The following is a 25,547-nucleotide window of genomic DNA, read 5'->3' as shown; positions in this document are numbered from 1 at the left end:
TATATATATATATATATATATATATATATATATATATATATATATATGTAGAAAACCAATGTACATAAAATTTTAAAAAGAGAAAAAATTCATCAGATGAAGAAGAGATTAGTATTTATTTGAAGAGGAGTGCCAGGTAAAACTGTAAAACCATGAACAGGTTGGGCTAAAGCTCTAAATATCTGAATTGTAATAACAGGGTCAGTTGTGTTTCCAGAGACTAGGGAAACAGTCTGGTCAGTTTCTATTGCAAATATGCTTACAATTATCTGTAACCATACTTAACCACAAGCACTGCCACTACCTGGAAAGTATTTAAGATTTTCACATTGAAGCTGTAAAAGTGAAGGAATGAATGAATGAATGAATGAATGAATGAATGAATGAATGAATGAATATAGAGTGAACAAATAAATAAAATTGATGAAGACCGAGAAGAGACAATAAAGCACTTGGATAGGATATGCTACAAAATTTGTGCTGTGGTTTCCTTCACCCTCCAAATGTCCATCTCACTCAAATAGCAGGGCTTAAACCAGAAGCCAAGAGCAAAAGCTGGCAAAGCCAGCAGGCACCCCCCATGGTGCCCCAGGCATTTTGGTGCAGATAGAGTCATTAAGGAAGATTTTAACAATGCATAACCTTTCTGCTTCACTCTGCTAACAGCAGGTGGTATGCCTTTCAGAATCCAGGCTGCTTTGAAGTCGCCAGTGAGCAGGACCTGACCTTCATTTCCAGTATATGCAGCATTAAATATTCATAATCCATGTAACTGAAGCATAAGAAGGAGCAGCATTTAAGCATGAATCAAAGGAATAAATATCTCCCCACATGTGAGTCATCCTTTCCCAGAATACTCCTGGAAAAAAGCAGATGCACAGAGCTTTGAGAGCTGCTGTGTCTTCCTACATTCTCTTAAAATTATGGAAAGGAGCAGCAACAACTGCTGCCTTCTGCCATATATGAGTCCTGACCCTCCTGCTGACATTTCGAGGTCTCTCCACCCCCTACTTATTCCATGAGTATTTGGTCTGGAGTCAAGCAAGCAACATTGACATTAACACCATAGGACATTGAGGGTCACATATGAATTGGTTGCACAGTTAAACTATATGGAATGTGTATATATATATGATATATATGTATGTACATATATTTTGGGTATGTAAGTATGGGCACATATATGCCACAGTACAGGTGTAGGGGTCAGAAGGAAAGTTTCAGGAGCATGTTCTCACCTGGTACTATGTTGAGGCATAGTCCCTCTTGTTTCTGATGCTGGACTGTGGACTCCAGGCCAACTGGCTCATGTGCTTCTAAAGGATTCTCCTCTCTTTGTCTCCCATCTGGCCACAGGAGTGTTAGATTTACAGAATGGCATCACTACTTCCACCTTTTAAATGTAGGTCCCAGAGATTAAATTCTTGTAGTCAGACATATGGAGCATATGCCTTTATCTGCTGAGACACCACTCTGGCCCCAGGTTTTATATATACATAATTATTATTTTTAGTTTTTTCTTGATAGAAATCAGGGTGAATAGGAGAAGTTTCTGCAGAATCAGGGTCAGAATTAGGAGGTGGGGAATTTAGAGAACATGGATCTTTGAAGGGATTGCAGGTCTCATAAGGTATTGAAATTACACCTGTCCCAACCAAGTCTAACTATAACATTTCCCTTTGTTTGAATCTTCCCAGCATTTTCCACTGGAATGACGGAACACCATTTAAACTGATTTAATTGTGATTCTCTTTATCTGTTGGCTCTAGGAGAATCTTTCCCAGCTAGATGGTAATCACGGGAGCTGACCCAAATGATTCTTCTCATAGAGATTACATTAAAAAAATGAAGACCCAAAGGAGGACTTCTCAAACACATCACTGAAAAAGACCTACTGGGGACCTGTCTGTCTTGGACTAAGAATTGAAGAGCAAAGATGTGTGGATATACTGTAGTCAAATAAATTTTGAAAGGTGAGGAAGACCACCAGTTACAATTACTTGTGCTAATCACAAGGTTAACCTGAGCTTTCTTGCCTTTCTGCTGACTTACTGAGGTAGAATAATTATCCACTTGGCTTGCCCATGTGCATGGTCTAAATCAGCCTCTCTGAGAGCAGCTGGTTGAGTCTACCCCTGGAACCTGTATCATACGGTCATCTGCATCCTTTGCAGTTCTCTTTTTAAATCTTTCACGTCATTTCTCTGTGTGTGGCATATGCATGTGTGGTACATGTGTAATCAGAGATCAGTAGAGAATGGCAAGTGTACTGCTTTCTCACCCTCGGACTCATTCCTTTAAGGCAGGGTCTCTCACTAAGTCCAGAGCTAAAATGGCTACCAAGCAATCCCAGTGGTCCTCCTGTCTTCATCCCCAAAGATCTAGAGTTACAGGCACACAGGACCATGCCCAGCTTTTTAGGAATGTCTTGGTGACTTGATCTTGGGTCTTCGTGCTTGCTCAGCAGATGCTCTTACAAATCCAGGTCATCTCCCTAACACCTCTTCATACTTCCCAAAGGGCCAGGTATAGAAAGCTTTGCATCTTGAGCTTCCCTAACTTTGAGATGTCCAATCTACCAAGTGCATGAAGACAGCTCTGGGTAAGTGTAACAACAGAACAACTTTGTAAACCATGTCAGTCCAGGGACAATCACTCAAATGTATTTATTTGCACTAATACAAATTCATCTCAAGAATTCCAGGCTTTTTTCCTCTGGGCAACAACTTGGTATAATTTTTAAGAGAAATTTAACTTGCTTTCCAAGATGGCCAGCCAAGCCATTTCTATTAAGCCAGAAGTGGTTTTGACTGAAAAAGGTAAACCTCAAGAATTTGACAACTTTTCTCAGCCTTATTCCATTTGTAGTTTATATGTAGAATTTTATCTCATTCACTAAACTTGATTGCAACTGGATTAATGAGTTGCATTTAGTGTTCTGACTATGACCCTGTAGACTTTGTGATCACAAAGGCAAAGCTATATGTTTTACTTTAATTCATCTCCATAACCTGAGCATGCTTGCTGGATTTCCATGAAAAGATAAAGGATTCTCTGTGTAGGCTGCTCACCGACTTCTCCACAAGTCAGTGTCTTAGGCTATGGTTGCAGGGCCAGCTGAAGAAGTAAAAATGAAAAGTAGAGTTGCATATGTAGCAACAGGTGTTCTGTTAAACAAAGTCTGTTCTGATAACCAAACAATTTGCATAGTTTAGGAGGAGAGAAAGGCTGAAGACATACTAAGGAGAAGGAAGACAATCTCATGTCTAAGATTACTGGAATTTTTGCTGGGGAAGTCGAAAAACAGAACTGAAGGTCAGCTTTGGTATAGACTCTTTGCAGGTTCCAAAAAGAACCAAAATCACTGAGGGTTTCTAGCATTAGCTTCAGGAAGGCTTAGCAGAGTCAGGACTAACCCCAAAGAGCTGGAGGCTGGGAATGTAGTGGTGCAGAGTGTCAACCTTGGGGAACAGCATGTTTAGCCATCCTCCCCCAAGGAAGGCCAGACTCTGTGAAACCAAAGATTGCCTCCCAGTAGACACAATTTTCAAAAAAGACACCATCCAAACCCATCCATGAGCAACATTTTATTTCCATGACATACAAAGAGGCAGAGAGGGAGACAAAGGAAAGGGAGGCACAGCCAAGGCCTCTGTCCTTTAGCAGTTCCCCACGCTCACCTTCACAGAAGAGTGTGCTCTTTCTGGGGCACACAGACTACATTTCCGAACCTCTTTCCTAAGCCCCAGCACAGGTGTTGACAGGGTGTGTACCCCATGACCCCTGGAGAGAGATTGGAGAGAGATGACCAAGGGCTTGAGAGTTCCAGGTCACTTCAAATGTGGTCCATAATTTCCGAGTAAATACGAAAAGATGGCTTACCTTCACTCACAAGATAACTGGAGACTTCCAGACTGAACAGTGCTCTTCTTTCTTCACTGCGGATTTCAGATGAAGAGAACACACACAATCTTGTCCCCTGAGGATGCTTAAAGGACCCACAGCTCATGACAGGTGAGGGCCCAGTCTTGTGTCTGCAGTAGGCTAAATGATTTCTAAAAGTCTCATGCTTGGCAGATTTCAGACACGGATGAGTAAACATGTTTCTTTTATTTTTCTTGATTTGACAGTTTGGCCTCCATAGCCAAATACACAAAAATCCCCTGGCTAGTGACCAGATAGCTCTGGAAAATTTAGAATTTATGTGTGCATGAAATTGCCACCATATTATACTATAGGAAAATGAGCATTAAGCTCAAAATTGAGGTATGCTGGAGTCTGTTCCAAGAGAAACACAAAGCAGGTGTCTTGAGATCAAAGTATAGGATCCAGTCAGGATTAGCAGTAGAGGAATGAAAAACACTCTCAAAAGTAGACACTGAGGCCGGCAAACTCATCCTTGGCTAGAACTGCCAAGTCTGTGTCATGACAGAAAAGCAAATCTATCCCCAGATCTGTGTGTCTCAGATGCTGTCAACTTTTAGATTGCAGTAGGATAGTTGGACCTGGTAATGTATCTAGCAGTCGTACCCAGAGCAATTAAGGGTAGCTATATAGCGTGACTGGTCTCTTCAGCCTCCCTGAAAGTCTTCATCATCTATGAACCAGATCACTAAAATGCCACTCAAAGGGTCTGTGTGAACACCACTCTCCACAAGTTCTCAGAGAGTCATAAACCTCCTCTAGGAGTCCTCATGATTGTCTTATCCCATTTCCTTAGTGCCATATGTGAAGAAGCACAGTGACCATTGACTCAGCTATCAATTCATTTGGCAGGTGAAACCTTAGCACTAGGCTGTCTAATCTGGCTTCCAATATGATCTACCCTGGATGAGAAAAAGATCCTATGACTGTGGCCAGGATTGCTCAGACTTATCTGTTGGACTCTGTTGCTCCCTTCCAGAGGTTGCGCATTCCTGTCAGAACCCTCTTAACTTCTTGGCATCTTCAATAAAACACTTCATCAGGAAACAGCTCAGTACAAATAAATACCCAACAAGAAGGTTTGGTTCCCCAGTGCCTCTCCCTCCCATACCAGCAGCATCAACACAGTCTTCTGAGAGAATTTTTCCCCATTCGTAAATGCAGCACAGAGCAGCCCTGCCTTCCTCCAAGTCTTCAGCACTCAGGAGATAGTTGCAAAGGCTTGTTAAATTAATATGTTCATCAATGTAAGGGGTTGTAATTGCCCTAGAAAAAAAATGGGCAAGACAGCACATATGCATACTCACTTTGAGGAGTCTATGAAGTATATTACAAGGGCACCAATGCTGAGAGCAAAGACTAACACGACCTGCAAAAGAAGATAAACATGCCATTACTGAAGGGCTGGGACCAGACTGTTTTCATTTCTGAGTGGCAGAAACAACTGCTTGGAGCACACAGTGCCTAGTACCTTGAGGGACCTGTTTCCACATGGAATGTGCTCTCTGACCAGTGGCAACTCAGACATTGACTCTTCACCCGGCAGTTGGAGCAACCTTGCCCCTTGCCCCTACCTGTAGAGGTCCATGCAGACTTTTCCCTCCTGTGTCCTTAGATTTTGATCAGGCCTCTCACCTTGAGGACCACAACTGAAGTCAATAAATTTCAGGGGGAAATGGTGAGTCAAAAGACTTGGAAGGATAAAGTCTTTCATTCTCTACCTACCCTAGGACTTAAAGAGAATGGCCATTTTTAACAGCTTTGTTGGGGTATAAAATACATCCATTCTGAGCATATTATTCCTTAATAACTTTTGGAAAATGTACTAACTTATGTGACATCACCGTGATCCAGTTTCAGAACACTTTTTATCATCTCAATAAGATCTTTTTTTTTGCTTGTGAAATTAATCCCTGTTCTATCCTCTGAGCCCAGACAGTCACTAATCTGCTTTCTGTTCTACATAAGAAATATCCATTTAAAAAGCACACATTTGCTACTACAGCTGTCCCTTTGGGTACGTGTGTGAATAAGTACTTATGTACATACACACACACACCACTTCTAGACAGATACAAATTTGTTCGATTCTGTGTGTGTTTATCAGGCTTCTCAAGTATCTAGGGAAACCATTTAAGTGCAAAAAAGTCAATTAGGTCGTCCATCTGAACACTTAGTTATATGACAATCTCTAAGCTTTTTTGCACTTGCTCAAAATCAATCATCATGAATATAAAAGACAGCTTTGGCATCTCCTTCAACACACACCTGTCACATAAAAGTCCACTGAATGAACCTGTAGCAGATTAGGCTGCTGCTGACATTTCTATACCTCACTCAGTGTTCCAATGTGTACATTTCATCTTTCACAATGGAAACGATTAATGACAACAACCAACAATTAAGGCTGAGACTAGAAATGAAATAGCACAGCCACACACCATGCCTGGCTGCTGTTCGTCCCTTGTTCTTCAGATATACTCAACTCCCAAACAGACTACAGGAACGATCCTTAGAAATGCCAGTCTCCCCAGGATTCATAGGTGGAAATGCGCCTGGCATTGGATAGACAGAAGTTAACTCCAGCTTGGCAAAGAGTAGGTATAATCAAGCATTAGTGTGTGTGCGTGCATGTGTTTGTATGTGCATGTCTATGTATGCACGTGTGTAAGAGGAAAGCACACACTCCAGTGTGTTTCTGTGTATGCTAATATGTCTGATTAAAACAATGCAACATGCATGTAATATTCATTGAAAGCACTGCAAACCCCGCAGGAACCACAAGAGAAAGATGACCAGCTGGCTCCACAGTGTCGGAAATAACTGGGCACAATACAAAGAACCTTCAGTGTTCTCAGCAACAGCTAGCTTTCTTTCTCAAGAACAGTGGTTAGAGTACTACACCATTAGGGTTTATTTCATTCTTCCACTTTGCTTTTCAAGTCAAGGCTCCCACTGGATGCAAGGCAGCTCCTGCTGTCTATCACCGCCAGCCACCAATAGACTAGTTCTTGGCTGGCCTGCCTCTGCTTTTCCTCCTCACATTGGTTCATTCATAGCTTGTTGCAAAAGATATACAGGAAACAAAAACATAAGCAGGCCTCAGCTTTTCATCCTAAAACGAATAGCATCAGATTAATTTTGAGCTGTGCTGCTATTTCTGAGCCATAAGCAGTTAGATCCTGGCCCTGACCTCATTCTCAGAAAGCCGCAAAGAGAAAGGGTGTGATCAGAACAGAAGGGAGGGGCTCCTTTATTCATAAACAGCTGATCGGGAACAAATCCCTATCCATTTAGCTCCATGTGTATGAATGTAGAGCTTCTGTCAGGGTACACTAAACAGCCCTATGTCACCAAATGTTCTGTCTTATAAAAGGAAAATCAAAGTCCTTACAAATGGCACCTTTATTCTGTAAGAAGTTAGAATCTCAGCACTCCTGTGAAAGCAATGTTTTTCTAGCAGCAGGATGGCCAAAGTGACTGACACTAATTTGTCCTAGTTGCTTCCACTTGGGAATAATGTGTCACATATTTAAGCAAATCAGTGACAAGAGTTGGATACACTCTGATGGGCTCTTAAGACTCAAACAGCACCTTCAGAGAGGTTAAGAGCAAAAGGAACTTGGGAGGGACATGATCCCCACAACACCTCCACTGACTAGACTGAGGTTTGGATTCTGTGTCCTGCCAGAAGGCTTTTTCTCTCAGAGACATTGGGGAATCCAGACTGTGCCACCCACCAGAAGCCACCACAAGCAAATAATAATAATAATAATAATAATAATAATAATAATAATAATAATAGAGTAGTACTTAGTAAGAAGGTGACTGTGCATGCAAACTTTAACAGTCCTTGTTATCATGTCAGGCTTGACTGCACTCTCAGCCTAAACTCAGCTCATGCAGAAACTTGGTCATGAAAATATGAGACTCGGCAACATGGCCTTCTCAAAGCCTCCTGAGAAGAAGGCATGATTCTCCTCCTTTCTCCAGCTTTCAAAGAAAATATTCTAATTTAAAAATTAAAAAAAGAAAAAACATGGCCAGTGGGTAAAGGCAGTTGCTGAGCAAGCCTAACAAACTCACTGAGAGTTGAAGGAGGAAACCAACCCCAAAAAGCTGCCCTCTAACTTCTGCATCTGGGCTATGGTGTATGTGCCCATACACGCATGCACACATGCACGCGCGCGCACACACACACACACACACACACACACACACACACACACACATTGTTAAACAAAGTCCTAGGAGGTTCCATAATTAGTAGTCAGTTCTCTAGGAGAATGTACAGAGAACGTCTGTGAAAGCTACTGAAGGCCAACTGTCAATCAAGAGATGAAGGAGGAGCAGGAACATTATTGGTTCTTTTCTCAGTATCTCTCCATTCTCCAACTAGTAGTTCTTTGTACAAGTTACAGCTACCGTCATATTGCTTTAGTGCAGCACAGGTAGCCTGGTGAAAAGGAGAGTGGAATTCCAAGGGATAGGGAAAGATGGCCCTAAACAAATCACAATCTCCCTCAAGGGCACAATGCACGTGCTCTTCAGCAGCTAAGTCATATACACCTTTAAAATGACCGTGCCTTTCCCAAAGAGCTCATTTGCTCTTTGTCTGTCATGACACAGGTTCTGCTAGCTGTTAACAGAGTCTGTATAGCTTGTCTAACTCCTCATGAGCAATATTCACCTGTCCACTTTGGCTACCTTTAGCAGTACTCACTGCCATGCTCTCAGACTAACTGCAAACAACCACATAAATGTAGAAACTGCTGCTAGTGTAAAGCACTGACTCCCCAGCTTAGAGCCACAAGGAAACTGAAAGCCATGTGAGAGCCTGGCACCTCTGCTTCTGAGTAGTGTCCATGCTTTGACTCAACATACAGAGGTAAATTATTTGTCCTTAACTTTTTGTCTTGAGTCACCTCAAACTCCAGAAGAAGCTAATGCTCCCAAGACAGATAAATCACCCATGAGATCAGGACAATAATCCATGAGGTTCAAGCTCTGGAGCATAGGTAATCATCTTGCTGAAACAGATAGGTCTCAAGACCGTGACTGACCGGTCAGGGCCTTATCAGAGCACTTTGTAGGCCTCCTTTCAGGACAGGAGCTGAGACAATGATGAATGGGTAACAGGCAGGACTGTCCTTTGACTAGTACGTCTTCACCATGCACATCTCTTGCCCTCTATTTAAGCCTAAACCTCATGTCAATATCACTGAAACAGACATGGGGTCAACTGGACTATTTTACAATGCCAAACACTGAGTCTATTTCCAGAGAGCCAGATCCACTTAAAAAAAAAAAAAAAAGAAAAAAAGAAAGCAACTTGATAAGTATCATTGGAACAATGGAGCATGACTCATCTATTCTCAGAACCCAAAATGAAACATGACAAAAGAATGCCAGGAACACATACAGTGTGTTAAAACAACACACACAACACACACACAGTCCATCCTCCTTATCATGAAGAAAATAGGCATGGACTGAAATGAGAATATGAGACTGGCAGCCATCTTCCTGGATGGAAATCCCAGCAGGCCAAGAAGATCTTTCAAATGCCTAGGAGGAAAAATGTCATGAAAATGAAAAATAGTATGGCTGAGCATAGCATATTCCCCTCAGTGTTTGAAGCTGCTGGGGAAAGGCAAATTTAGTGAAGTTGAGACAGGCAAATAGCACAGGAGGGAGGGCCAAAAGCTATAAAGCAAAGACTGAAAATTAGCATATAAAAAACAAACTGGCAAAGAGGAAGGCTGGGAGGAAGTTTAGATGAGGCCAACAAACTGTCAGCTGGCACAGGAGCGAAAGGTAAGGTGTGAAGGTGACCCATGCATCATTTCAGAACTAAACAGCACAGTCTTGGATGGAGACTTAAGACGCTAATGGGACATTAGACACATAAAGTAGAACTACATATGTGTAGAACTATACATATCAGATAGAGCATGCACAAAAAAACAAATTACACAGATGGTCAAAATGCCTGTATTATGGGATGTGAATGCTCAAATCCTTTGCACACCATGGCTGTTTATATCATGAATTCTCTTTGATCTAGTTCACTTCCTCCATTGAAGTGGACTCTTTCTTAATAAATTATCTCATTCTGCTAACTGCCATCTATCTATCTCTGTCCAATTCTTTGTTCAGGGACACAGGAAACTAAGCCCTCCGTAGAGTCAATAGCAGTATGAACCCAGGCACCATGTCGAGGAGGAGGCTCTGCAGAGATGCCCTAGAACTTCCATTCCAGTTGTCAGGTTTGTAACCATTCTTGTAGGAGTGAAGGTATGCTAGGACACACACTTCAGTTTTCAGACTAGCGAGACAGTGGCCCTTCAAGGAATTAGAACTTTCCCAGTGCTGGGTGAAGGGAAAGAGTGGGATCCTGGTGCCAACTGGACTAGGAGCTTGTCTCAGGAAAAAGAGATTTCACACACTTCTGAAAAATTGTCAGACCACCTTGCAGGACAGACTGGAGCCAGATACTCATGGGTCAATGATGGACAAGGCCACACCTGACCACTGTACCTCTTACCTTCCATTTAAACTTAATCCTCATGGCAGTATCTTGAAGATCAATGGGGGGAGGTGTCTACCCTCTTTATTTGTGTCTCTTCCCAATGTGGTCACATAAAACTCTTTTCTTTACTTTTTACTATTTCTTACCTCTTTACTTGGCTTACTGGTAAGGTGGTAGAAGCTAGGTGGTAAGGGCTACCTTGTTAGGCCTGCGGGGCACGGGCATTGGCCCGAGAGAGTCCAGTTACAGGCTGAGCCACACACTTAAAATGAAAATTTGAGGCCACATGGGCCTCCAGAAATGGACCTGGAACTGTGGCTGGAAGCAGTCAGACATCTGGGTAGTTTTCCTTAAAACGCAGAAGTGGGGTCTCCTTGTAGGATGTCTTGGCAGGCATAGGTGCTGACTGCCAAATCTGACAGTGCCAGTTTGATCCCTGGCACCCACAAGGTAGAAGAAGAGGAGGAACGTTCCTGCAGCTGGCCTTCACAGGCAGGCAGAGGTACACACGCCCAATAGCCCGAATAAATGCAAAACAAAACAAAAAGAACAGGAGTGTCCTTGCACCCTCCTCCCCCAGTACCAGAAATCACAAAACAAGGGAAGGAGAGCTAGGCCCCTCCATTTTTGTTAGGCTTGTCTCAGAATTCTGACATGCAGTCAAGAGTGGTATTCCTGAATTAAAGCCGTTAGGGAAAACCACTTAGCTCCAGTCAGAGATTAATTCACAAATGTCGCCTTAACAATTAGCCTATTAGAACATAAGTATGAGGCCTGCAGGCTTGGGGAATCTACTAGGCGTGCTCCAGAAAGTCCAGAGAGGAGGAGGAATTAATTCTTTCTTTGGCGAGCTTTTGTACATTCTCCTCAGCTCACAGCAGAACAAATGACCCTAATTAATGATGCTATGTGTTCAATGTAGAATCTGGCTACTGGCAGTGGAGACTTTTCTTGAAAAAAAAAAAATAGTTTTGCCTATATGATGCTGAAGGCAACTGGTCTTTTAAAAAAATTGAGCTATAATTTATATGTAATAAAATTAACTATGTATAGAAAAAATAGATGGGCAAATTCTCAAGGCAAAACAATCTGTTTCCAGATTGTTTTGCCTTGAGAATTTGCCCATCTATTTCCAGATTGTTTTAGAGAATGCATTCTAGCATCTAAACTGCAATGTTGAACCCAATGATTCTTTTGGCTTGTTTTTTTTCAAGACAGGGTTTCTCTCTGTAGCCTTGGCTGTCCTAGACTTAGATCAGATGGGTCTTGAACTCAGAGATACACCTGCCTCTGCCTCCCTGAATGCTGGGATTAATGGCGTGCACCATCCACCTGGCTCAGTTTAGTGAATCTAATAACCCCAGTGAACATTTCCTGATCTGTGATGTGCAAGGCCCAGATGAAGAGACATGAAAACAGGAAGTCAAAATAGTAAAGTCAAGCTGCCCTCTACCCTCTACAGGCATGGAGTACTGAGGCTGAAGTGAATCGGGAGTCTCATGAATGTAAGAAATGTCCTACACATAAACAGACTCTTTGAGAGGATCAAGCTTAGAAATATGACCACTTCCAGGCCAATCCTCATAAATGGTAGAGGAAGAGAGAAGGGAAGTAGACAACTCAAGGAAAAAAAAAAAAAAAAAGAATATTCCTGATGTTCCAGGTGGGCCTGTGCTAGAGAGAACAAATCTCAAGTTTGGAGTATGACAGCATGTGGCAAGAAGAGGCATCAGGGAGCACAGGGTCTTTCTAGGCAGCATGGATGTCCTTAGCATGTCATTTCACCTCCCTAGGAATCAGTTTCCCAGTCTGTGAAATGGGAAGATCAGAAGAGAAATTTGTTAGGGAGGGTCTTGGGAGGTCACTGACCACAGTGCATAAATGAAGAGTTTTCATCTGGAAAAGGCAGTGCCCTTGTATTCCATCTGGATAGGCCTGGTGTATAATCATAATGCAGAGTGATGATTACAATACCCATCCCAACACTGGCGTCCAGGAGTCTTCTCCTGTCAAATCAGATGCATGAATCACTTGGATACGCTGATTCACAGTGTGTGTCTTAAGCACCAAAATCGATTGCTCACACAGCATGTGAGCTCCCCAAGCCAATGTAATTTATAATGAAATGGGAGGGGTGTGCATAGGTCAGCTTCTTCCCAGGTCCAAGTCTCAGCTCTGCCATTGCTATACAGAGCAAGGTAGGTTCCACCGCAACCTCCTCTTCATGCGTCTAGGCATCCATGAAAAGCCTAGAGATTTTCTATGCATTTTAACCCCCAAAGTTGACTCTGGATCTCAGTGTTCTTTTAAAGGAAAAAAAAAATTGGGGGCTCACATCTTGATTACAAATCTATCAAGTGCGGTAATGTTTTTTCTTTCCTAAAGGATTAATGTTTCTCCTAAGTGGGTGTACTATTGGAATCCAAAAAGGCACTCTTTTGATCATAAATTTTAAAAGATTTGTAGAATATAGGAGAGTTATTTCCACCAGGCCATGTAGAGAGCCAACGGTCTCTTAAAATTTTCACCTGATAGTCTGACACACTGCATTTGATTTATACATGTGTGCAAACAAATATGATAGAAATTAATTCAGCAGAAACAAAAAACTCCAAAGAAAAACTGAAAGAGAGATGTATTCAAGAAGGAAACAAGGCAGAGGAAACAGTGCCTTCGAGGGGTCATTTTACTTCAATGCACAGTGCTTCCTTTGGGAGCTCGGCTCCGTTGATCCATACGCAAGGATTGAGTGTGAGACCCACTCTGGTATTGAGACCCACTGTTCTCGGTGGTGTTTAGTGCTGGAACTGGAAGCCCAATCTCAAGCATGCCAAGCACACACTCTGCTATCAAACTGAACCCCTAGCCCCAAATTCACACATAAAGTAGCCGGCAGAAACAAGCAGGATTTTTACAGACAGCTATGAGAATCAAGGATTCCCCAAATGCAATCCCATGAATCTGGGATATTTGGACACAGAGAAGGGACCTCCACCAATAGCTTCCAATCATAACTCAAGTATGGAACAAAAACAAAACAAACACCCCACCCCCAACTCTGACAGCATGGAAGCTTTGAAAACCCTGGTCATTTCTTCTTCTGACTGCTTCTCAGACTCCTTCCCTCTCTAGGTCCCAGTTACTGTGGACATTCAGTTCTTGTCATTCACCACTCACTTTGTCCACCCTTTCCTACTGCAGGGCCTTTGCACAACCTGGTCTACCCTTCTAGAAGTGCCACTTCTCATAAGCTACCTAACCATCAGAAGCCAATGCCACAGTCATTTCCTGACTGTCAATAGAAGAAATGGCCAACAAATACAGTCTCTTTGTGGCAGTCAGCATTCCAGCAATAAAGCATTTCTTTACTGTCTTTTGATCAACATGTCTCTCCTACGCTGGAGTGCAAGTGCTCTGATGGCAGTGTGTGTCCTTTGTCAACAGGGACTTGGTTACATCTTCTCTGATCACAAATGGTGGATCTCCATCAGTATTTATGAGTCAAGTACGTGCACAGCATACGCCTCTCTTTATATTTTTAAGATGGGTCAGCTCAAAATGACTACAGTTAAAAATGAAGACCCGGAAAGCAATGAGATTCCCTCTTAACATAAGCTGTGCAGAGCAAGTTTCTTATAAATCATACATCTGCTGCCAGAGAGACAAAATGAAATGCAGTAACTGGCTTTGGGGGAGGACACAGATAAATATGATAATATGACTAATACAGACAGAGGTGGAGGGTGTGGATTCATCTTTGCTTTAAATGTTCCCCAAAGAAAAATCTGAACATCGATTACAAGCTAGTTGCCCAACAACATTTTCCTTCAAAGTGAAAGTTGAACTAACCCCAGGTTCAGAAGAGAGCTTCTGCAGGTTGGTGCTCCCTAATCATGCAGGAGTGCTCCTACATCCTGGCTTTGGTTGCCAATAATCATGCCATTTGCCCATATAATATGTTCCTCTGGAGTATCAATTTTTATAACTCAATTTAAAATCCCTGAAATGAGGAAAAATAATTGTAACAATGACTCAGAAAATGGCCCTTAAATTCCTGTCTTTCCTGAAGCCTTGGATTGATGACACTGAAATTTTATGCCAATACCTCATAATACTTAAAAGGATGCATTTTCCCTAATATTACCAACAAGCCTTAAAACCAATGCCCTAGGAATCTACATGAACACTTCTATCTGAGATCTGAAGTTTGATGGTCCTTTTTCTATCCAATTATTGAAAAATATGGGGAAAAATTTCCATCTGTTGATGAAACTCCCAAGTCCTAGTTAATGAGTTTTCTGAGAAATTGCCTGGCTTAAGCGAGTATGGGTTTTGGCCAACTGGATTTTTAATTTAATTAGGTTTATAAGATGAGAAATCATTTATAGCCCTGCCAGGTCAACCCTTGCCACTCACTGTCACCCAGGATTAAATTTATAGCCTTCTTTGCCCTACTTCTCAAATCTTGCCAGCTTTTAGATTATACTAAAGTCAAAGCTGTGATTGAGCAGAGATTCAAATAGATTTTGGCCACTTGGTTCAGAAGGGACTCATTCACACTGGCAAAAGATCAAAGCAGCCAAGGGTCCACAGGCAGATGCATGTATGGAAACGATGAGACATGCACGTACACTGGGATTCTTTTCCATCTTGAAGAAAGGGAAGTTCCTACTTCTGTTTCTATGATAAACACCATGGCCAAAAGCAACTTAGAGAGGAACGGTTTATTTCGTCTTACATTTCCATCGTGGAGGCAATCCAAGGCAGGAACCTGGAGGAGGAAACTGAATCAGAGGCCATAAAGGAATACTGCCTACTGCTTTGTTCCCCATTGCTTTCCCAGCCTGCTTTCTTATGCAAGTGGGGACCACCTGCCTAGGAGTAGCACCACCCACAGTGGGCCCTTCCATATCAACCACTAATTAAAAAAATCCCCCCTTCAAACACACACAAACATACCCAGAGGCCAATCTTGATTGAAAGCTATTCCTCAGTTGAGGGTGCCTCTTCCCATGAGACTTAAGTCATCAAGTTGACAAAAACTAACCAAAACAGAAGAGAATCCATGCTATAATATAAGGTTTCGCGGAGCTGTTACATTAAGTGAAAGAAGCCAGCCACAATCGGAGAAATAGGAACACATGATACCACCTAAGAAGTCCCTTCAGTGGCCAAGTTAAAAAAAGATAGAGGATTATCCTCTATGAGAGGATAATGGTGATGACCGTACAATTTACACATACTTATTGACTTGGAAATGGCTGAAATTATTGGTCATATACAAATATACACATGCATGCATGCACATACACATATGTATACTTGATAATATTTTTCTGAGCATCTACAAGTAGAATCTAGAAATGTATTTATAGTGAAAAATTCACACATGATCACTCTCACATAAGAATCTATTTAATAATCTACTTTTGAATGCAATGGGTATTTCTAAAAACTTTCTAGATACAAGTGGCACCTCCCATGACTTTTCATTTCATTTCCTAGTAAGCTGAATCTATTCTACAATAGCCACAAAGATAGGCAAAGGTCCACAGCTTTCCTTCCCACTCCCCTCCTGGTCTGTTGCTAGGAATCAGAGCTGTTGTGAGTTTGTGGAAATCAAGGTTGTGAGTGGAGACAGAAGTTCCTTTGGCTTTTGGTTACCACAGCTATAACTTTCAAATATGATTCTGTGTTTGAGAAGGCCATGCCCTTAATCCTATAAGCTCTCCTCAATACAACCATCCCCCCAAAGAGAAGAGAACAGACACAGGGCATCTGCTCTGTTCTCTTCAAGGCTAGTTTGCAGTATTACATGGTCAAAGCCTCTTCATAAGTTACTGGAACATTAAAGGCACTCCTACAAATAACCTCAAGTCTCCCTCTTGCATGGGAGTGGTTTTCAGCCACCCACGGTTTTAAGAAGGATTATTGATGTACTCCAGAAAGTAGAGCCACCCAGGCCCCCCCAAATATTAAGAAAGCTGTCAAAGATGATAAACAACTATCAACTATCCCACACTGATGGCAACTTTCAGTGAGCTCTAAAATGTACTTCTGTCCCAAGCTGGGCCTAGCCACAGATGTGCACATCCACACATCCTCTTTAGTGCCTCTAGCGATTTTCTTCTCTTCAGAGCCTCCTGCTGACAAAAGCAAATGGGGTGGACTTGGCCACTGCGGTCTAGGCTGAGAATGACACCAAACAGTCCTTTTGGCAAGTACACAATAGAAAGAAATCCAGCTCTCCAGAGGACAGCTTCCCTAGTCCATCCACTTCTGACATCTCTCCCTCACTCAAAATGATATTTTTTTTATTCATTATTGAATTTAAACAGATAAGCAACCCTTTCTGAAGGAGAAAGCTTCAGCAGATAGCATCCCTCACATTGCTCACAAATCTAGTTCCCACAGCCTGGGAAATTGGGAGATAACATCAGAGGCACACAGCTCCGCATATATAACTATATTTGTCCTGAATGAGGAAAGCTGCCTGTACCTTATACTGCACTGCCACAGAAAGTATAAATTATCAGCCACTATCCCAGCCACCACCCTGCTTTCTGAGACTGAGTCATAAATCCATATCACCTGCCAAGGATCAGAAGATGCTAACTAAACAGGGAAGCTAGAGCTCTAGCTGAATGGATACAACCATCAAAAAGACTACACACACCACTTGTATGGGGCAAATTTTGGGGTTAGAAGATCTGAACATGGCATTGAAACATATACTCTCAGCTTTTCACTTCTTTTTCAGACAGAAGGTAAAAAAAAAAAAAAGGAGATGGTGGAATACCACTTTCAAGGTCACCTAGTAGAGAAAGGGAAAGTGAATGAGGGTCAGACCCATCTCATACCTCAGTATCTGACAGGCAGACAAGGCACACCGTAGGCATCAGCAACGCAGAGGGCAGAAGATATGTGGAGAATGTTTTATTTTATACATTTAAGAGCCTTGGCAGTTGTCAGGGAAAAAATCAGAATGTAGTCAGGCTTATGGCATAGCTTTTTTTTTTTTTTTTTCATTTTCGTCTATGTTTCAAATTCATATATAGGGAAAGCTGTCACTTTTCAGGGACATTCTTCTTGTCACAATCTGGTTGCATATTTCAGCATAGCCTCAGTCTGATGGCTGAATTTCCCTCCTCATCTGATCCATTAAAAGACCACCAGGAACAAAGGCTCAGTTGTATAAACTTCTGTATCATCCTACAATTCTTCATTCATTCACTGAACAAAGTTGCCAAGTGTCTAATCACCACAAGCTGATGGCTGACTGGACTGTTCTAGCTCCAGGAGTGTCGGGTGCCCTCTTGTGGCCTCTGCCTTTGGTGGATCACATGCAACATACACGCAGTGTGGACACACTAACAAATAAATATTAAAAATAAATAAATCTTTAAAGGTGCACTTTCAAATAGTCTAACTCCAAAACTTTGACAACTCAGAAATCTGCATTTGCAATCAGTATCTTTTACTCCCTTCCCTTATAACTTTAACTTATTTTGAGGGAGATCATTTTAATGAACCAGACCTTAAGGGTAAGATTTTAAGGGTCTTTAAAACCCAGTTTCCACCTCCAAGCAATCTGGTCAACATCTCTGAAGGTAAGACCATGACATTGCTATTTCCTTGGTTAGAAAAACTTGGAAGGCAGGAGCAAGAGGTTCAGAAATTCACGGTCATCCTCAGCTACACTGTAAAAGTGAGGTTAGCCCTGCACTAAATAAGATGCCTCAAAAATAAAAATAAACAGGGAAAAGATGGGGAGGAAAAGGGAGATAAGGAGGTACATGATGAGAAAGAGGAAGGACAAAGGAAGATGAAAGAGAAGAAACCAGAAACTTATCCAAGCAATTCCAGGGTGTGGTTGCATGTATGTGAAAGGCACAGCCACCTGAACAACAGCGAGGAGGGACTTAACATAGACAGGGTGAGTCACAGTCACAACACTGACTGTCCAGGAGGATGAGGTCTCCATGTCTCTACAGCATGATCCGGAAGCAATACCATCAGTTACCTTGGACAATCAGGAGCCAATCTCTGATTCCTTGTATATACACCCACACTGTTCCTTGACATTAACAGCAACTACAATCTGGGCTTGGGAGATTCAGACCAAAGTGGATGCCACAACTGAGTAAGAACCTGGCAATCAGCAGGCCATTTCCTGCCACCTGGATTTAAGCAGCCTTAGGTGTTTGATCAGCCTGTTCCTTGACTCTGCCGGGATTTCTGAAGCAAGCACAGTTCTGTCATCTCTTGCTTCTGGGCGCCTCTGAAACCAGATATATGGTCTGATCAGACAGACCATGAAGGACCCTCAAGCACGAGCATAGAAGGACAGTTGCTCCCTGTGCAAGCATCCAGCATGGCTAAGAAATTGCCAAGGGAGAAAGGTACGTGTGGACAGATGTGGACTGTGGCCAGATCCACATCGTCTTGAGAAAAATGTACATCACATGTAATGCATGAGAGTTCCTACAGAGCTCTCTTATGGCATTTTACCTGGAAAGCCTAAGAAGCAACACTTCCTAGTCTTAGGAACAGAAACCAGAGTGAACTCAGTGAGGACGCAGTAGTCCGTGGAGAAGAGGTTCATAAGAGCATGGCTCAGAGCTGCCAAAACACAGTGGGGATTTTCTCTTGGCTCTGTCCACTTCCCAGAGACATAAGAATGAACTTCCAACAGAAATAGAATTCAAATCAGGGTGACATCTTAAATTCTGTGAATTATCATCTTAAAAGCAGAAGATAGAGGCTAGGGAAATGGTTCTGTGGTTGAAGTATACATGGCTCTTTCATACTTTAACTTTGTACTGAGGTTGAGTTCCAAGCACCCACATCTGGTCGCTCACAACCACTTGTAACTCTAGATCCAGTGGCTCGACACTCTTTTCTGGCCTCAGATGTCACTCTTACTCATGTGACATTCCCGCTCACACACAACTAAACAAACTCTAAGATAATAGTCATTCTCAAAATACTTTGAATTTAACCCAATATACACAAGATATTTTATTTTGCCAATAATATTAAGAATTAAAGATATTAGAAATCATTCATATACCAAAAACTCCATTACACTTTAGCCATGTTTTTTAACCATGTTACCCTACTTCACAATACTCGTCCTATCACATGAACAGTAGCCTTACCCAAATGACAGTTGTTTTCAATAGGAAATGTATTTTGTATTACTTCTGTTTTTAGGACTGTGTTTGAATTAAAGTCAAATAAAAAGAACTCAGCTGCTCTAGCATATTTTAGGTGTTCAACAGGCCTACATTGCTATAGATATCATATCCCACAGCCCAATGGACAATCTTTCATCATGGCTGACTAATAGTTCTCAGACCCCATAAGTAAAGAAAGGAGGTCCTGATTCCTTTTACCAGTCAAGGGTGACTATATCAAAACATGGATGTTTCTTCCTGTCATCAGGACAAAGCATAATGTCCAAAGGACATAAACCAGTAACAAGCCACTTCCCAGTAAATTTGAGATGGGCCGAGCCTCTTCTGAATTACTCCAAACAGCGTCTGGGAACACACAAAAAGGCAGCTAAAAAACAGTTAAAGAAATACACAGCACAATGGCTGCTGAGCTGGATATTGAAAGCACTGAGGTTTTCTCTGAAGAAGGATCTCATCAGAAGATGCTCAAACCATCTCTCACCTGCAAAGAGACAACCAGATTGCTCCCTGCCAGTATCATTCCTTTCTTCACCTGAGTTCTTATTTGAAACAGAGCTGTGCAGCTCCATGCCTTGAACACCTGGCATGTTCTAGAATGCCCACCTTTCTCCATCCTGCAAAGGGCATATTCTGGGTTCTCTCAGTGTAAGGAGAACATGCCACTTTTTAGGCAGGTGGCCTCTGCTCACTCAGAACTGACTTTAGGCCAGAGGTCCCTATAGCCTTCCTGAACTTGTATGTAAGCCATGGGTATGAAGAAACACAAACACACACAGAGGTAAGCATAGTTCTGTACTGACCCTACATATTTCCATCACTGACTTATATTTTGTGATGCAACTCCATTTACTTCTATACTTGTATGTTGCATAACCATAGGAGAACTCTTTAAGAAGTGGTACTTGAACTGTTTCATCCTTACTGTATCCCAGCTCGGTATTGTAAGTGTTACACACAATCATTGAGTAAATGAACAGATGATTGACCAAATGCCCTCCATGATGTTTGGATTTCTGCCTCTCTTGTTTGCTATTTCAAAATACTTCTCATTTTGCACTTTGAAGGTCCTCAATTCCATAGAATCTGATATAAATCTGTAACAATTTTTCTGCATATGTCTAATTTTCCCAAGTAGACTCTAAGTCCCTTAATACCAAGTCACATTTTGAAGCTGAATACTACATCTTCTCATGTCCAGCTTAAGAGCCATGCCTTATAATGCTTGCCAATGAATGAGTACAAAGGATAAAGTGAGATCTTAAGTTAATTTTCTTGATCACACATAGTGGAATATATCTATAAATAACAATTTAAAATAAAGTCAATATATGTGTGTGTGATAACATATTTGTATATTTGTTATATTTCTCATCCTAATTAAATGAAGCTATTTTTTTCAACTATTCTCTTGTTAAAGAGTAGAAATGTAAAGAACAGTGGCAAATGTTAAATCATTAAAGTCGGATTTCTTTAATTATAAGGCAATGTTTCAAAAGGAAAAAAAAAAGCCTTGAGTCATCCTTAAAATCCCCTGTCAGGGTTACAACACGCTACACTCAAAATGGCACTTATCTTGGTAAACACATTTCCATTGCAAGTGATTGGTCCCAATAAAGCAATCCCTGAGCACAGAGCTGACATTTTCTTCTAAATCTCCTAAGAGGAAAAAAAACACATGAAAACTTAATAAACACCAGAGAGAAGAAAGCTTGAAAAGCTTCCTTTATTGGATAGGACTGTCTCCTAAGCACACAAGGTCTTCAGGGCCCACACTATTTTCTGACTTCAAACTCTTTGTAGCTATATTTTCCAAGACTTACTATAAATTAAATCATGGCCTTAAACATACATTTAAATGTTTTTTTTCCTCCTTTTTTCTCCTCCAGCCTCTCTCTTATTCTTCCTTTGTTTCTATCTTTCTAAGACATACATAAATAGGCTGGTTACATACAAACATAAATTCAGTTTCCCCTTGAGAGTTGAGACATACAGACCAATCATGTGATGTGAAGGGGGAGGGTGCAGCAAAATCCAGTAAACACTGAATTATTTTCTAAAGTACTCATTACATGAAGACTCTATTAGGATAATCTACTATGCTTGCAAGATGAACTGAATTCACATTCATACAACTTGCCCATTCCTAGAGAAATAGATAAAAGCTGTAAAGCAGCCCAAAACATTTATGGATGAATTTTTTTTTTTTACAAAAATCAATACATGAGATGTTAATGTCAAATTGAGACAACAGAAAATATGGTCCAAAGCAAAGCTTCTATCTCCAATAAGAAAAAAAGAGGCAGAGCAGAAGGTGGAGGCAGAGGAGGGAAAGAAAGAAGAGAAGAAAGAAAAGCAGGAAGAGGAATTGAAGAAAGAGGGGAGAGAATTATCAATGAGGCTGGATTAAGTAAGGAAGAGCTAGCAGAAATTCCCCTAAGCTCTAAGGGAGGGACCTTCAAAGGGTGGAAAACAGCCTGTTTATAATTGCACTTTTCACACATATATATTGATCTCTCATTATATGCTGGGCACCAATCCCAGAGCAAGGGATGCTGCAGAGCAAGGAAAGAACTCCTCCCGCATGCAGCTTATAGCAGTGAGACAAAGACCTACCCCTTCTTCTCTACTAAGTTATAAAGAGCCAGATGCAACTGCAAGTCTAGCTGTGTGTGGAAGAAAGGCAGGGGTCTGGCCCTGCTCTTGAGTTCTGCAGGTTTTCCGTTAGTATGATGGCTACAATTCCTCTTGGCTTTGTGAGATTTGTGTTGCAAACAGGGAGCCTCCTTCTGTTCTTGCCATTATTAAACACAGGGATGCAGATAACAACCACTACAAAACATAAATGATTTCTCCCAAGTCTTTCAAGTGGTACTCTCCCAACTAGAGCCTGCAGGTGGGGCCAGCTTTGACCCATATACTGTTTGTATTCCTAAAATGCAAATAGAATTTACATCATACAGGAATGCAATGCAGGCTTCTTCCAATACCTGAGGTCCACATACATGCCTACGCTGCTTTAATACCCATTGAAAGAAGTAAATGCCCCCTTATCCCCCCTCTCTCTCTCTGGGATGTGTTTAATCAGGATCCCATCCCATTCCCAGTACAGAAACCTACAGTAACCAAATGATGTTACTGAGAATCAAAACCAATTTTCCTGTTAAAAATGTGATTGTTGCCCTGATCTATCTATTTCCTTGGCAGTGTTCTGGATTAATTTATTGCCCAAGAAAGCACACACTAGCAGAGCTTCTGAGTGGCAGAATCCCACTGTTTCATCCAAGCACAAGCAGCCTGCCTGAGCCAGAAGCACCCTTACTTCATTTACTATCCCAGCAATGGGGTGGCAGGCTTACTGGCTTTGAGGGAGTGCAGGTGATTAACACTTATCCATTGTCAGAAGAGATGGAGTGGATTTGGCCAGTCAGCCAATAGCCATAGGGTTTCTTCTCTTCTATTAGATGGCAAACCTCACTGCCAAAGAACCAAAGAAGGAAGGGGGAAAGGATGGGACAAGTGCAGTCTTCTCTCATGCCGCCTGTCATTGTTGCTGATGCCCGCCCTTGCTTTCCTTACAGCTAACACACCAGTCTGTAGTACAACTTCTTCTCAGTCTGTAGTACAACTCCGGGGCAAGGAGTAGCTTACGTGTAGAAGGGCTTTTCACTCAAGAATCTCTTTCATGGATGATCATGGAGCAGACCACATAGAAGAAGGCCCTTTCTATTTGGAAGGCTGGTGCCTCCAAGGGGCTAGAACAACTGAAGGCTCATGGGATGCTGAGTTGCTTCAGGATCCCAGTGTGTTTTTGTTTTTGTTGTTGTTGTTTTTGTTTTTTCCTTTTAAGGCAGGACAGGAGTTCTCAGTGTAGCCCTGGTTGTTCTGGACTGACTTTGTAGACCAGGCTGGCCTCAAACTCACAGAGATCTGCCTACCACTGCCTCCCTGAGTGCTGGGATTATAGATGTGCGCTACTGTGCCTGGCTGAGGATCCCACTTTTGACTGTGTTACTCTTTCCAGAGAGAGAGAGAGAGAGAGTTTGTGTGTTGGGGGAGGTAAAGGAAAGGGAACTTGGAAAATCTGGGCTCCTAATCCACAAACCATCTAAAGAAAGACATGTTCACAAAGGCAAGGGAACTGAACACCAAGCAGTAACACAGTCTTGATTCAAAAGCCACTGAATGCTACTAAGAGAAGGAGCCAAACTAACCTATCCCTGGGCCTGTGTTGTAATGGGGGAACCAGGACTCAGTGAAGAATGGACACATACCATGTCTTACTATGAATTAGACACTTGGAGACCAGATGAAGAGGATGAAAAGTTCCAGAAGTCCAGTGGGCCTGCCTTTTACTTGCTACAAGCAGAAGTAGACATGCCTGGCCTAACTTTTCCTAGCCACATAAATCCACCACACACATGGGCTCTTCTTCTTTAGGAAGGTCCCACACATACTTGACAACCACTGTCCTGTGGTCCTCTGTACATTATTTAACCACTGGTCTTTAGGTTCTTCTTGAAAACAGCACCTCTGGTTTGTAGATTAGAGATGTGGATCATAGATCTGAGTTTCAACTTAGATCTAGGCTTGGTAGGTCTAGTAGCATCACTTCACCATCCAAGGAGCTTCTCAGCAATCCTCAGACAGTACTGAGTCCTTCACATGTTATGTTCTTCCCATATACCCTGCGGCATTGCCAGAGAGTAGCATGGTCATGGTGTTCATCTGTGTTGTGTGACCTGCCGCTTCCTTTGCATTGCTACCCTTGTGCCTTGGCCATTGCTAAGTAAAATGAGTTATCTCAATGCAAGTACCATGGCACAGTACAGTGACTGGATAATCAAGATGACCTCTAGGTTCTAGGTTACTGTCATGTCTGTAAACATGCTAGATATGCTGATTTCCATCAAAAGAGAGACATGGCAGGAAGGCACATGATTTTGTCTTCATTGTGCTTCTCAGAACCATTCATTGCTGTAATTATCCATGGACTGTTTGCAGAAGATAGCTGACAGACTATGAAGGCTAATGCTTATTTGTTAGTTTGTAAAGATCTAGAATCACCTAGGAGAAAAACCTCTAGCTATGTCTATGGTGTCTTTCTAGACTAGGTTAATTGAAGTGAAAGTCTTACCAATGATGTGGGTAGCGCCATTTCATTGGCTGAGGTCCTAGGCTGAGCAAAACAAAGAGAGCAATATGAACAGCAACGAACAGCAGCATTCATCTCTGTCTGCTTCCTGACTGAGGAAACCATGGGAGCAATTGTCTCCCACTCCTGTCTCCATCCCTTTGTCACCAGGGTAGGCTATATCCTCAAATCATGGACCCAAATCATGGACTTTTCTTCTCCAAGTTGCTTTTTTCTTCACTTAGTTTGTCATAGTGATAGGAAAAGTAACTAATAAAATAGGTAACTGAAACAGCAGAAAGAAATAAGGTGGAGCTACTGTACTAGATTCAAAATGTTATATGGAATGTCAATCCAAGCTTTACATAGATTGAACCAGTATCAACCCAAAATCGAATCCACAGAGGGTGGGTATCTAAAGGGCTGTACCAGGGCCCAGCTTGAGATTATGTCAATGACACAATAAATATAATTATGAGTGAATATAACAAATATGTAACAGATTATAACATATTAATAGAAAAAAATGAACTACACATTTTATACCAAACCCTACTCTAAATATTTTGTTTACATTGCTTCATTTAATAGCCACAAATGTTTTATTATCTCCACTAAATAGCTAAAGAAGCTGAGATTCAGCCTGTTTGGTAATTTCCCCCCAAACCTCATAGCTATTAAATGGCATACAGCTGGGACTTCCAAGCAGCCTTTCCTGGACAACTGCATGGCTGGTTGTTCTCTAGGTAGCCTTCATTCA

The 25,547-nt window shown here is 41.8% G+C and overlaps 1 protein-coding gene across 5 annotated transcripts in view; it reads right to left on the bottom strand.

Annotated features, from left to right (window-relative positions):
• Positions 1 to 25,547, bottom strand: part of Kcnma1 (potassium calcium-activated channel subfamily M alpha 1) — a 680,238-nt gene that overhangs the window by 337,030 nt on the left and 317,661 nt on the right. For all 5 annotated transcript variants that reach the window (XM_055605732.1, XM_055605733.1, XM_055605734.1 and 2 more), the window contains exon 3: positions 5,232 to 5,293. In XM_055605732.1, the coding sequence (XP_055461707.1) occupies positions 5,232 to 5,293 (62 nt within the window). The remainder of the gene's footprint in view (positions 1 to 5,231; positions 5,294 to 25,547) is intronic.

Source organism: Psammomys obesus, unplaced genomic scaffold (genome assembly GCF_907164565.1).
Source record: "Psammomys obesus unplaced genomic scaffold, mPsaObe1.curated_primary_1811, whole genome shotgun sequence".
Classification (NCBI taxonomy): domain Eukaryota; kingdom Metazoa; phylum Chordata; class Mammalia; order Rodentia; family Muridae; genus Psammomys; species Psammomys obesus.
Note: the sequence above shows the minus strand (reverse complement) of the source record. Positions and strands in the feature narration are given on the sequence as shown.